This window comes from Diaphorina citri, unplaced genomic scaffold, assembly GCF_000475195.1.
Source record: "Diaphorina citri unplaced genomic scaffold, Diaci psyllid genome assembly version 1.1 scaffold1317, whole genome shotgun sequence".
In the NCBI taxonomy this organism is placed as follows: Eukaryota; Metazoa; Arthropoda; class Insecta; order Hemiptera; family Psyllidae; genus Diaphorina; species Diaphorina citri.
In genome coordinates, this window is record NW_007378746.1 from 84362 (window position 1) to 98075 (window position 13714).

General features: G+C 42.5%; 1 protein-coding gene across 1 annotated transcript in view; it reads left to right on the forward strand.

Moving 5' to 3' along the window:
* The first annotated feature begins 3563 nt into the window (after positions 1-3563).
* The window catches only part of LOC103515315, a 19112-nt gene continuing 8961 nt past the window's right edge, over positions 3564-13714 (forward strand). Inside the window, exons 1-6 of the mRNA XM_026828049.1 lie at positions 3564-3700; positions 4369-4650; positions 6552-6725; positions 8351-8545; positions 9934-10161; positions 10428-10565. Coding sequence (XP_026683850.1) covers positions 3574-3700; positions 4369-4650; positions 6552-6725; positions 8351-8545; positions 9934-10161; positions 10428-10565 — 1144 coding nt within the window. The 5' untranslated portion in view covers positions 3564-3573. The remainder of the gene's footprint in view (positions 3701-4368; positions 4651-6551; positions 6726-8350; positions 8546-9933; positions 10162-10427; positions 10566-13714) is intronic.

Genomic DNA, 13714 nt, shown 5'->3' on the forward strand with positions numbered 1-13714 from the left:
GTGACGTGATAGTAGTAGTTACTTTCCTTGGTGTCGGACAATCACGCTGGCACCAGGAGAATTTGATCCGGACCTGTCCATACAGCGGCTCATGAACGCCGAAACCCGCTATCATCCCCTCCGGATTCCGGATAAGTGAGTATAGAAACACGTGAGCTCATGTGACGTGATAGTAGTAGTTACTTTCCTTGGTGTCGGACAGTCACGCTGGCACCGGGTGAATTTGATCAGAACCTGTCCATACAGCGGCTCATGAATGCGTAAACCCGCTATTACGCCATCCGGATTCCGGAGAAGTAAGTATAGGTAGAAACACGTGAGCTCACGTGACGTGATAGTAGCTTACTTTCTTTAGCGTCGGACAACCACTTTGGCACCGAGTGAATTTGACTGTTTACTTTCCTTAGTAGGCGTCCACAACGGAGACCCGACTTCACTCGAATAATGTAAATGTAATGTAAATGCAGTTTCTTTGTGTTATTATGTCACAACTTTGTTGCTCACCTGCTCACTGCAGCATTGTAGGATTTTCCCAATGTCTCAATAATCCTAAAATCCAATGTTTACCTACCATGCTGACACCGGTCGCTATGCGCATTTATATGTCATAGCTACTCATTTTCCTCGAAACACGTGAGCTCACGTGACGTGATAGTAGCTTACTTTCTTTAACGTCGGACAACCACTTTGGCACCGAGTGAATTTGACTGTTTACTTTCCTTAGTAGGCGTCCACAACGGAGACCCGACCATCAACCCTCTCCTAGTACTGACCCGAGGGAAACTAATGTAAATGTAATGTAAATGCAGTTCTTTGTGTTATTATGTCACAACTTTGCTGCTCACTGCAGCATTGTAGGATTTTCCCAATGTCTCAATAATCCTAAAATCCAATGTTTACCTACCATGCTGGCACCGGTCGCTATGCGCATTTATATGTATAGCTACTCATTTTCCTCACGAGGCTGAGTGGGCCCCGCAACAGCCAGTCACGGAATCAATCATTTGCATGATACAAATTTCTTGACCCCGCCGGGAATCGAACCCGGGTCTCCCGCGTGCAAGGCGAGCACAGTGACCACTACGCCATGGGAGCTGACCTGACCCGAGGGAAAATAAACAAACCATGCTAATGAATAGAAGCGTCTTCAACGGAGCCTTGACCATGACCATAGTACCAACCCTCGCAGAAAATCAAGAAATTGAGCTGAGTATTTTTTCTGCGATAGTCACTGCTGTGGCCGCACACCTATCCTATATGTGTGTACGTGAACACACTTCATGACACGGTCGACTATGTGTGGACACACTTTATGATAAATCGTTCGGCTTTTCAGGATCTACATGCAAATCACATCCTATATGTGTGGACGTGAACACACTTTCTGACACGGTCGACTATGTGTGGACACACTTTATGATAAATCGTTCGGCTTTTCAGGATCTACATGCAAATCAAGTACAACATCTACAACGAGACTGAGCCACCCTGGATGGTAAAGTTCATGGCGGACGCGCAACGCATTATCGATATGCGCCGAAACGAGACCATGTACTTCAACTTCGCCACCGGGAAGATGACCAATACTTACGTCCCGAAACGCGTGTTCCATCGGCGGAAAAACTACTTTCTGCACGGGCCGCCGACGCCGGTCGACCCGAACCTGTCGGAGAACTACTGGACGCACTACTTGAAGGACTTTGAGCCTAACTCAGTCGCTGCTGTGGCCGCACACCTATCCTATATGTGTGGACGTGAACACACTTCATGACACGGTCGACTATGTGTGGACACACTTTATGATAAATCGTTCGGCTTTTCAGGATCTACATGCAAATCAAGTACAACATCTACAACGAGACTGAGCCACCCTGGATGATAAAGTTCATGGCGGACGCGCAACGCATTATCGACATGCGCCGAAACGAGACCATGTACTTTAACTTCGCCACCGGGAAGATGACCAACACTTACGTCCCGAAACGCGTGTTCCATCGGCGGAAAAACTATTTTCTGCACGGGCCGCCGACGCCGGTCGACCCGAACCTGTCGGAGAACTACTGGACGCACTACTTGAAGGACTTTGAGCCCAACTCTCGAGGTAAGACGAAGAAGAATTTGCTAATGAAATTTGGACTGACTGACTAACTAACTAGGTAAAGAATGATAGGTATGTACTATGTTTTCACTTGACAAATATATGAAACTTATTTATTAATAAAAGTATTGTGTTCTGAGGATGCCGTCAGGAGATGGTGAAACATGTAAACTCCTTATCTGTTTTTAAATGTATTTCACAATACTTTTATTAATAAATAAGTTTCATATATTTGTCAAGTGAAAACATAGTACATACCTATCATTCTTTAGACGCCGCCCGACCCGAACCTGTCGGAGAACTACTGGACGCACTACTTGAAGGACTTTGAACCCAACTCTCGAGGTAAGACGAAGAATGGAGCAGTTGAGTTTGAGTGATTATGAAGAAAAGGTCAATTTCAGCAATTCCTACGTAAAAAGTTGTAAAAAAATCCAGATCTGAGGTCAAAACTCCGAAAAAGTCATTTTAAAAGGTCTCAAATTCAATTCATATTTGCCGCTCAAATATAAAAGCTCACAGAGTTGACGTCAGAGTTTTAGAGATGTGCAGAAACGCGGTCGCACAAACACATTAATTTGTTGCCTGCAAGGGAGCTTTGCTCGGGACAGTTGATGTGACGTCATCACGTACAGTAGCGTAGGTCGTGACGTCAGAGTTAAAGATTTACCGGTATGTTTTAAATCGGTTTATCTCCGGATCTAGAAGTAGTAGAAGGAAAAGAAAAAATCCCTTGTTCCTCATTTTTTTTCTGCTCTTTGACTTGGAAACCTCACCTAAGTCTTATTCTTCTAAAACTTGTGGCACCCTATCAGTCATATTTTTCCAGTTTCCACCCTTAATAATAATGAGAATGGTTTATTTTACCGCAACTATAAAGATATCTTCCTTTTGTTCCTATATACATAAGTATCCCCAATGGTACTTTTCAGGAACGGTTTGAATGATTTATTTCATTAAAATTCTTGCTTCTGTCTTGAATCTATATTTCATTGTTGTTTTCCAAATAATATTTCTGTATTTCCTGTCCCCCCCCCCCCCCCCCGTTTGACAAAATTGAATCAAGTGTAAACTGCGCCGCAGCCGATTTTTTTCAAACAATAATGACCCGGTTCGCAATTAATAATTCCTCGATCTTTTTCTTTCTGACCTTGGTTTTTGAATCCCCAATTTGTACCAGAAATAAATTGCACCGCAGGCGAATTTTTTTCAATATGTGTGGGTACACCCTTTCAGAAATGCAGTCCAATCGAATTTCAAATCAGATTCTTTTCATCGTTGATTTGAACACATTCTAAAGTCAATATGTCTGAAAATTTTTGCACATGTTTTTATTATTTTTAACCCCTCACCATGCCATGTTATTTTTAAACCTTTTTGCACTTTTTTATTTTTAACCCTCTTTTGCACATCTATTTATTATTTTTAACCCTCTCTTGCACGTGTATTTATTATCTTTAACCCTTCACCAGGCCATGTTTGATCCGCCCGAGGAGAACACAGTATGGATTCTACCCGCCACCAAATCTTGGGAAGAGTTTGAAATTGAGGATCCCCGGGCCACTACCAAGAGGGTGCATGTGCCAGCCTGGTTACAAGGCGGTAAGTAAGGCCAGCGACTCACTATCAGGTATACCTGACACCTGATGAGCACACACACTATCAGGTTGATCTGACAGGTACGTCTGTAAAGGTCTGTCTTTTCAGGAACTCTTTTTTATAAATGGGAATTTTGTATACTTCATTTCTTTCTTGTTTTTTCTTTTTTTTTTTTTCTTGGGGTTGAGTGGATTGGAACACATCACATACCTTCAGGCACACTCCATTTGTCAAGGGTCTAGGTTTTCCTTGCCCTTGGGATCAATTTGAAGAATCCATTCTTGTGTTTAAAGTTTCAATGTGTTTCTGATATTTCATGATTTTAATATTTCTTACAAATATACAAGTTCCCAAAAGGCACAATTTTCCGTACATTACCACCACTTTTGCCGCCCTACTAATATTTTTGCCGCTCTTTTTTCCAGAGGGTCTCGACCCGAAGAAGCGGGGCAAGGGCGGCATGTTCAATTTCAGGGTCAAGGGTCTAGGTTTACCTTACCCTTGGGATCAATTTGAAGAATCCATTCTTGTGTTTAAAGTTTCAAAGTGTTTCTGATATTTCATGATTTTAATATTTCTTACAAACATACAAGTTCCCAAAAGGCACAGTTTTCCGTACATTACCACCATTTTTGCCGCCCTACTAATATTTTTGCCGCTCTTTTTTCCAGAGGGTCTCGACCCGAAGAAGCGGGGCAAGGGCGGCATGTTCAATTTCGAGGGCCGCACCTACCGCGACTGGGAGGTGCCGGTCAAATACCGCTCCCTGTCCCCCGACCTGGCGTCCAAATACTACATGATCTTCGACGACAAGGGGCGCAAAATTGTGCCGAATCAGACTCTGCCGGCACGGTGGGGAACTAATTTGCCGTACGGCCGCACGTTCACGTACCGCATGGACATTACGAATGATGACGGGACGATCAACAAGACGATTTGGAAGAGGAATGCAGGTGAGACCCGTGGGACTAGAAGGGGTTAAATCAAGTAATGGTGAGGGTTAGGGTCGTATCCAGGGGTTCACGCCCCCCTCAAAAAATACGGCCCTGGTGAGAGGGATAAGAGGTTATAGGACTGAAGAACTAGAAGGGTTGAAAAGTCAGAATATTGACGGAAGCACCCATACCTCAGCTGGGATTGAACCCACGCCCTCCTGTTTACCAGGCGAGTATGGTGAGGGGTAGGGTTGTATCCAGGGGGGCCACGCCCCCCTCAAAAAATACGGCCCTGGTGAGAGGGATAAGAGGTTATAGGACTGAAGGACTAGAAGGGTTGAAAAGTCAGAATATTGACGGAAGCACCCATACCTCAGCTGGGATTGAACCCACGCCCTCCTGTTTACCAGGCGAGCGTTTTCTCCACTAAACCACCGAGGCAGGTACACACATCATCATAAGTCAACAGCCATACTGCTGGTTTGCAGCAACTCGTCATTCATCCCGCTTCTCTGCTTTCCTTTTTAGGTCATGATAGGGTGTTACGTTTACAATGCTTACATCATTTAGATTTTGATGATAATAAATCCAGGAATGTTAACCCCCTGAGGAACTCCTTTGCGGTCCCAGGGATTTGGAAGGCATTTGACTTTGTAAGAATTCCTTAAGGAAGTTCAGCTTGTATTTCAAGCACGGAATTAATAAGTCGTGTGTGACTGAAAAACACTTTAATTTCGGTCCACGGATTTGACAACGTGCGGTGCTGTTCTTTGACAACTAATTTTGGAAGGCGTCGTCAAACCAACCTCTTTTTCGTCAATTTTCGTTCATCCCGATTCTTTCTTCGGGATTCTTCGTTTTTCTTAGACTTCCTTTCGACAAGCTTCGTTTATTGAACCTTTTCTTCGCGTAAATACGTTAAACTAAACCTCTCCTCCGTGTTTTCGTTTCCACAACTTTCTCTAATTTTCGTTTATCCCAACTCATTCTTCGCGTATCTTCGTTTGTTCTCGCTTCGTCCTCTTCCCGCCCGCCACACCATATCTTGAGCCGTTCGACAAATCTCGTTACTGTTCGGAAGACCTCGTTACAGTTCGTTCGAGGTCGTACGTTCTCGCGTCATGAACGCTTTTCTCGTAGCGCTACTGTGTCTCGCACAGTCGAGTCTAATCTATGGCGCCGTTATGAAGAAGGTAAGGAATTTGAGAAAAACAGTAACTTGCTATTGCTACCAGATTAAGGACCGTGGTAGCCCTCCGCCCCGCCAGCCTAGTAAGCTTAGTTGGTAGTGCGTCTGCCTTGTAAGCGCTAGGCCGCGGGTTCGATTCCCGCCCGGGGCGGATTTTATCCTGATGGGATAATGTTCGTTCTCGGAACGGCTGGCTTTCTCCTATCCTGTCTTCCTTCTCTCCTCGATTTCGGGACGATAAGACCATAGCAGTTAAAGTTCCCTCTGTCAAACCTCTTAAAAAAAAAAAAAAAAAAAAAAAAAAAAAAAAAAAAAAAAAAAAACAAAAAAAATGGATAAAAGTTGCACGACTACACTTCCAATGCAACCGCAATGGCTCTGAAATGTTTCTTTGAATTAGGTACCTAACTTATGAAATCAATAGAGCAGTTGCGGTGACTTGGATAAGGTTTCAAAGTCAAAGAGCAGAAAAAATGAGGAACTAGGGATTTTTCTACTAAATCCCGAGATAAATCGATTACGGCATACGCGATTATGTCACATCCGTCACATGAACTATCCCGAGCAAACCTCCCTTGCAGGCAACACATTAATGTGTTTGTGCGCATGTGTTTCTGTGCATTTCTTGAACTCTGACGTCGAAAATCTTTGAGTTTTGAATTTTCGACCTTTTAAAGTTACTTTTTCGGAGTTTTGATAAGTAACTGCTCCATTTTTCTTTTCGCAACAGAAACGGTGCGCTACACATTCGCCAACGGATCGCTAGACAGGGTGTTCTGGAAGTTCGCCAAGTACACCATGCCCCCCAAATCAAGCGGACCACGCAGGCGAACTGGTACCAGCGAGGTGCACATTACCCCGCCCACCCAGTATATAGATGAAGCCCACAAATACGCCGACAGAGGTAAGAGAACATTTACAGTTTCTCTGATCTCTCTGATTACTTTTACAGTTTCTCTGATCTCTCTGATTACTTTTACAGTTTCTCTGATTACTTTTACAGTTTCTCTGATCTCTCTGATTACTTTTACAGTTTCTCTGATCTCTCTGATTACTTTTACAGTTTCTCTGATGCCGACAGAGGTAAGAGAATAGGTTCGATTCCCGGCGGGCTCAAAGTTTTTTCGGCTCTTGGAGTTCGTGTTGCACTCAGCCTCGTGAGGACAATTGAGTACCTAGCTACTTTAATCGAGTGGCGACCAGTGGCGACATTACCAAAAGAAAAACTATGGAAATGACAGACAGTACAGGAGACTCTTAGTAATGCTGTGATATCCACTAAAATTGTGAAGAAACTCTCAGCTTCATCACATTTTTTTTTTTTTTTTTTAATCTTAATGAAGATATGATCCTTCTCCTTTTACTCCACATTTTCCCAACGTGATTTGGGGTCGGCGTTACCCTCCTTTATCCTACCCCTCCATATTCTCCTATCTAACGCCTCCTCCCTTCTCTCTCAAGTCTTTCTCAACCTTATCTCTCCACCTCAGTTTTGGTCTGTGAGGGACTGTTTCTCTTCCTCTGCATTGCTACCATCTCATTCTACTCTCTTGTACTTTCCTTCCTAATAGCCCTACTTTTACAGTTTCTCTGATTACTTTTACAGTTTCTCTGATCTCTCTGATTACTTTTACAGTTTCTCTGATCTCTCTGATTTTTCGGGACTAGATTAGACATGATTAAGAATATTATTTCTATCCACAGTGGCTCCACACAAGAAGTTCGAACTGGTTACATACGCGGACGGAGGCTACAAGAACATCACCGAATACGTTCCGCATTTTCCCAACGTGATTTGGGGTCGGCGTTACCCTCCTTTATCCTACCCCTCCATATTCTCCTATCTAACGCCTCCTCCCTTCTCTCTCAAGTCTTTCTCAACCTTATCTCTCCACCTCAGTTTTGGTCTGTGAGGGACTGTTTCTCTTCCTCTGCATTGCTACCATCTCATTCTACTCTCTTGTACTTTCCTTCCTAATAGCCCTACTTTTACAGTTTCTCTGATTACTTTTACAGTTTCTCTGATCTCTCTGATTACTTTTACAGTTTCTCTGATTACTTTTACAGTTTCTCTGATCTCTCTAATTACTTTTACAGTTTCTCTGATTTTTCGGGACTAGATTAGATATGATTAAGAATATGATTTCTATCCACAGTGGCTCCACACAAGAAGTTCGAACTGGTTACATACGCGGACGGAGGCTACAAGAACATCACCGAATACGTTCCGCAAGTCTACAACCGGACCGCAATCGACGGGTCGTACCTGTACTCGTACTTCTATGTGCCCAAATATCTGAGAGAAAATTCGAGTGGAACGGAAAACAGGAAAATTATCACCAATATTTACGGTAAAAATCAAAAAAGCGACTTGTAACTCATCTTGGTGAGTTACTCTGAAATGACTCGCTCAGTCAGAAGAGTTACTCATTTGTAAAACTCGTAAAATATTAACGCACAGTTTCTCTGATCTTTCTGATTTTTCGGGACTAGATTAGATATGATTAAGAATATTATTTCTATCCACAGTGGCTCCACACAAGAAGTTTGAACTGGTTACATACGCGGACGGAGGCTACAAGAACATCACCGAATACGTCCCGCAAGTCTACAACCGGACCGCAATCGACGGGTCGTACCTGTACTCGTACTTCTATGTGCCCAAATATCTGAGAGAAAATTCGAGTGGAACGGAAAACAGGAAAATTATCACCAATATTTACGGTAAGAATCAAAAAAGCGACTTGTAACTCATCTTGGTGAGTTACTCTGAAATGACTCGCTTAGTCAGAAGAGTTACTCATTTGTAAAACTCGTAAAATATTAACGGTCAAGGTGAGAATTAGAGAAGCGACTTAAGAGAGAAGGGATAAATAGGTTTACCTTGTCCTGTTTGTAGCAATTTCCAATTGACGTGACTTCTGAACAAGTACCCATTTACCTATTTATACGCTTCTCACTATGTTTTCGCAGGCGAACTCGTCAAAACGGTCACCTATCGGCCAAAACTGTACTTCCTTCACACCAAATCGGACGGCTCATTCAACCACTCGGAAAAGGTGTCGGATTTCGAGCTCCTCAAGAAGCAATACTACGGACAAGCCAGCCGTTTCGAGAACCAACCTTATCTGTTTAGAATCAAATCCGCCCTGGGCGGGAATCGAATCAGCAACCTAGAGCTTACAAGGCAGACGCGCTAGACTCCAAGCGAACTAGGCTGGCCCCTGAATCGTAGGGGTCTGAATGTCTGATGAGGGCTATTCAGGTACATAATTATGTCGTTGTTCTTCCTGAGACGGACTTGACCGTAGTCCCATTCAGGTACCCTCAAAAGAGCCAGTGTTATTGTCTGTCGCTTGACAGGGCTGGTTTTGTCTCAGTTTTACGTCCTCCAGCGAGACCATAAATAACATCCCAATTCTCATTCTTCCCCCCAGACTCTTTTCCGTCCCGATTCGGAGCACCCAAACTCAGTTCGTCTACACGGGACGATCAAAACCGTCACCTACCGGCCAAACCTCTACTTCCTGCACACCAAATCGGATTTTACCTTGCCCTTATCCTTTGGATCAATAAATTGGTTTACCTTGTCCTGTTTGTAGCAATTTCCAATTGACGTGACTTCTGAACAAGTACCCATTTACCTATTTATACGCTTCTCACTATGTTTTCGCAGGCGAACTCATCAAAACGGTCACCTATCGGCCAAACCTCTACTTCCTGCACACCAAATCGGATTTTACCTTGCCCTTGTCGTTGGGATCAATAGATAGGTTTACCTTGTCCTGTTTGTAGCAATTTCCAATTGACGTGACTTCTGAACAAGTACCCATTTACCCATTTATACGCTTCTCACTATGTTTTCGCAGGCGAACTCGTCAAAACGGTCACCTACCGGCCAAAGCTTTACTTCCTTCACACCAAATCGGACGGCTCATTCAACCACTCGGAAAAGGTGTCGGATTTCGAGCTCCTCAAGAAGCAATACTACGGACTTTCTTGGGATCAATAAATTGGTTTACCTTGTCCTGTTTGTAGCAATTTCCAATTGACGTGACTTCTGAACAAGTGCCCATTTACCTATTTATACGCTTCTCACTATGTTTTCGCAGGCGAACTCGTCAAAACGGTCACCTACCGGCCAAAACTCTATTTCCTTCACACCAAATCGGACGGCTCATTCAACCACTCGGAAAAGGTGTCGGATTTCGAGCTCCTCAAGAAGCAATACTACGGACACTTCCAGACAGTATTCCACAGGTTCCCGAACGGGAGTGTAGAGCGCATGCATTACGACAATGTCGAAGGCTTCACCACACCGCATATAAATAAATATTTCGGTAAGGAGGGACAAAAATAACGAGAAACAAATCAACAAAAAGTAGTGAGATCCCAGAGAAAAACCGCGCTGAAAATGTATAACAGTTTGTAGGTTTGCACATATTTTTCCAAGCATACTACAACAACTGAATGTTTTGTTTCTAGGTTTCGCCGAAACGACGCTTCTCAACTTCACCCGTTCCGATGGTGCCGTTCAGTATAACAGTTTGTAGGTTTGCACATATTTTCCCAAGCATACTACAACAACTGAATGTTTTGTTTCTAGGTTTCGCCGAAACGACGCTTCTCAACTTCACCCGTTCCGATGGTGCCGTTCTTGGAACGTTCTGGAAGATCATTAAGAACGTCGCTAAATACACCGGGACAGGATCCACGATTTTGTTCAAACAGACAAACAGACGAGGTACGTATGCCCTTTTTTCTCTTATATGGCCTTTTTTAGTCCGTCCTTCCTTTATTATTACAATAGCAATAAAAAGGCCTTTTTTCTCTTATATGGCCTTTTTTAGTCCGTCCTTCCTTTATTATTACAATAGGACTATTGTATTCGCTTCGGTGTCAGTCTGTCCCCATAGAAGGACTTATCCAAACCTGGTCGACCTATATATCAAATTTATTAAAGGTCTTTTTACCAGGAAAATGGTGGTGCAAATTTTGTCCAGAGAATCATTTTCATATTTTCTCACACAAATGAGCTCTGATCTTGAAATTTGTCGCGACGACCTATGAACTCAAAGCGAGAAAGTTCTTCGGTGTCAGTCTGTTCCCATAGAAGGACTTATCCAAACCTGGTCGACCTATATATCAAATTAAAGGTCTTTTTACCAGGAAAATGGTGGTGCAAATTTTGTCCAGAGAACCATAAAGCCAAAAAACCAAAACAACTGGTTTTTTGGGGATTTTTTTCACATTTTCTCTAACAAAATGAGCTCTGATCTTGAACTTTGTCGCAACAACCTATGAACTCAAAGCGAGAAAGTTTTAGATAACACTTCAGTCGTTATTTTAAGACCGGTTTTAGCGTCACCTATGTTAAGCTATGGTAGAAACACGTGAGCTCATGTGACGTGATAGTAGTAGTTACTTTCCTTGGTGTCGGACAATCACGCTGGTACCGGGTGAATTTGATCCGGACCTGTCCATACAGCGGCTCATGAATCCGTAAACCCGCTATTACGCCATCCGAATTCCGGAGAAGTAAGTATAGGTAGAAACACGTGAGCTCACGTGACGTGATAGTAGCTTACTTTCTTTAGCGTCGGACAACCACTTTGAATGATTGATTGATTGATTGTGAGGACGGAGCAGGAATGGTACAGTTGGATAATTGAATAAAGTAATATGAATGCATGCTTACTTTATATAAAAAAAAATAACAATATCATAACGTGCTGCCAAGACCCTTTGTTATGGTCAAGATAATAATAAAAACAAGCCAGCCTAGTTCGCTTAGTTGGTAGTGCGTCTGCCTTGTAAGCGCTAGGCCGCGGGTTCGATTCCCGCCCGGGGCGGATTTTATCCTTTCGGGACTAGATTAGATATGATTAAGAATATGATTTCTATCCACAGTGGCTCCACACAAGAAGTTCGAACTGGTTACATACGCGGACGGAGGCTACAAGAACATCACCGAATACGTTCCGGAAGATATCTTTGTAGAGTACAGAACATGGTGTTGGGGATTTCCCCAATCAAATTCGGGTATCCCAATGTTCGATCTTGACTAGATAGGTACATACGATGTATTTGTTTAGGCTAATCAGGCGAAAAAACTTAGGACCACTTATTTTTTTCCCTCTTCTCCTTTTCCTCTTCTTCGTTTACTAACGCGTAATTTCTTCATCATGCGGAGCTAAGTGCGAATATAATTAAACATTATTCATTAATGATACGTCTTATCATTAATTTTTGCAACTGTATGCTTTGTTTTAGAAGAAGAATGTGTAATGGTGCGCATAATGCGATATATATCATTATGTGATATATCTTATGTGTAAGTAGTAAGTAATGTGTTGCAGACGAATCTAGATGAAACGGTCAAACTTTCTTGACTTGGCGGGGCGGAGCGCTCCCGCGCTCCTTAATTAATTAGGCCGTGGGATCTAAAGTCTCCTACTTGGTATGTCTTGGTACAAATTTTGCACAATACTGTTTGATTTGAATTAGATTGAAGAAAAATAATAACCGAGTCCGTTTGAAGTTATCCTCATGTGGCTGAGTGTACCTCCTATCTCAAACACAGAGACTAAAAAATTGACTATTACGGGAATTGAACCAGGAACCTACGGCGTGCAAACCTCGTTGGGCCATATTACCGCCCGCGCTGGTTGCTATGACAAGCATATAAGATGTGACATATTGTACGCAATAATGCGAGTAACTTGTGACATATGTATGATACATAACTGACCAGTTGACAATAATTGAATTATTCATACACTCATCATTTCCCATGTGTAACTGATTGAAGTCCCACTGGCGGAATTGTGATAAACCACTTGTCGGTAATAGGCTCTAATATTGGCGATCTGTATACAAGGTCCTTGGTTCAATCAACTTGGTGACCTTCCTATTTGTTGAGGTAGAGAACACTTATCATATTGTGATGATCCCCAGTCTGACGTCATTAGTCTGAGAGATGTATCACTTGTATCAGGCTATTTGGTGCCACTTGTTATTGATCTCAAATACAGAGGACCTATATCTTTTTGTTTGATGGGGGATTAATCGCTAAGGTCTTAAGACCGCGTTTTACGAATTCGGAGTTGGCATCAATTCTGGATTCAACTGGGTATTAAGTATAGCCCACTCCTAGATTGATCTCAATTCTGATTTGGTAAACTCCGCTCTTAGTGACGGCGGGTTTTACCCACCATTCGGCGTCAAGCTACCTATAGCTCACATTAAACTCACCCTGCCTGTGGGGGGCCAGGAAAAGCCAGATGGTTACTTATCCAGATATTAAGCACGCGTAACGTTGTTTAACTTAAGTGATCTATTTGGAACTGGTGTATTGAACGTATATCTAGCAATCTACATAATTATGTACAGTACACGTTTTGTTGAGTAAACTGAAGGACTCCCTCGGAAAAATTTTAAAAACCTTACATAACCTTTGTGAGGGTTGTTGTGACGTCAAAGTATTGCGAAATGTGAAATACGAAGTTGTAGGTAACATTTGTTTTCAGGAAGGTAGTCCTGGTCCTTACTATTATGTTTCTAGTAGAGTTTTCCTGCGTTTATTATGATTTTATGTTGAGTTATTATTGTTAACTTGCAAATCATCTCTCATGCTGTGACTTCTATGTTTGACGTCAATTTTAACATTGGGCTGGAGCTAGAACTAATAATAGGGCCTGTATACATACTTCCATAGGATCATAATTTGATAATATGTACATACGAGTACGTAGGTGCTTATTTATACTGTTCGAATAGGACTAAAAAGTCCCTTTACTCTAACAGTAGGCTACAACTTTTGGTCATTTTTTTTTTTTTTTTTTTTTTTTTGTACCATATTTAAAAAGCAATTCCCTATACCTAGGGATATTT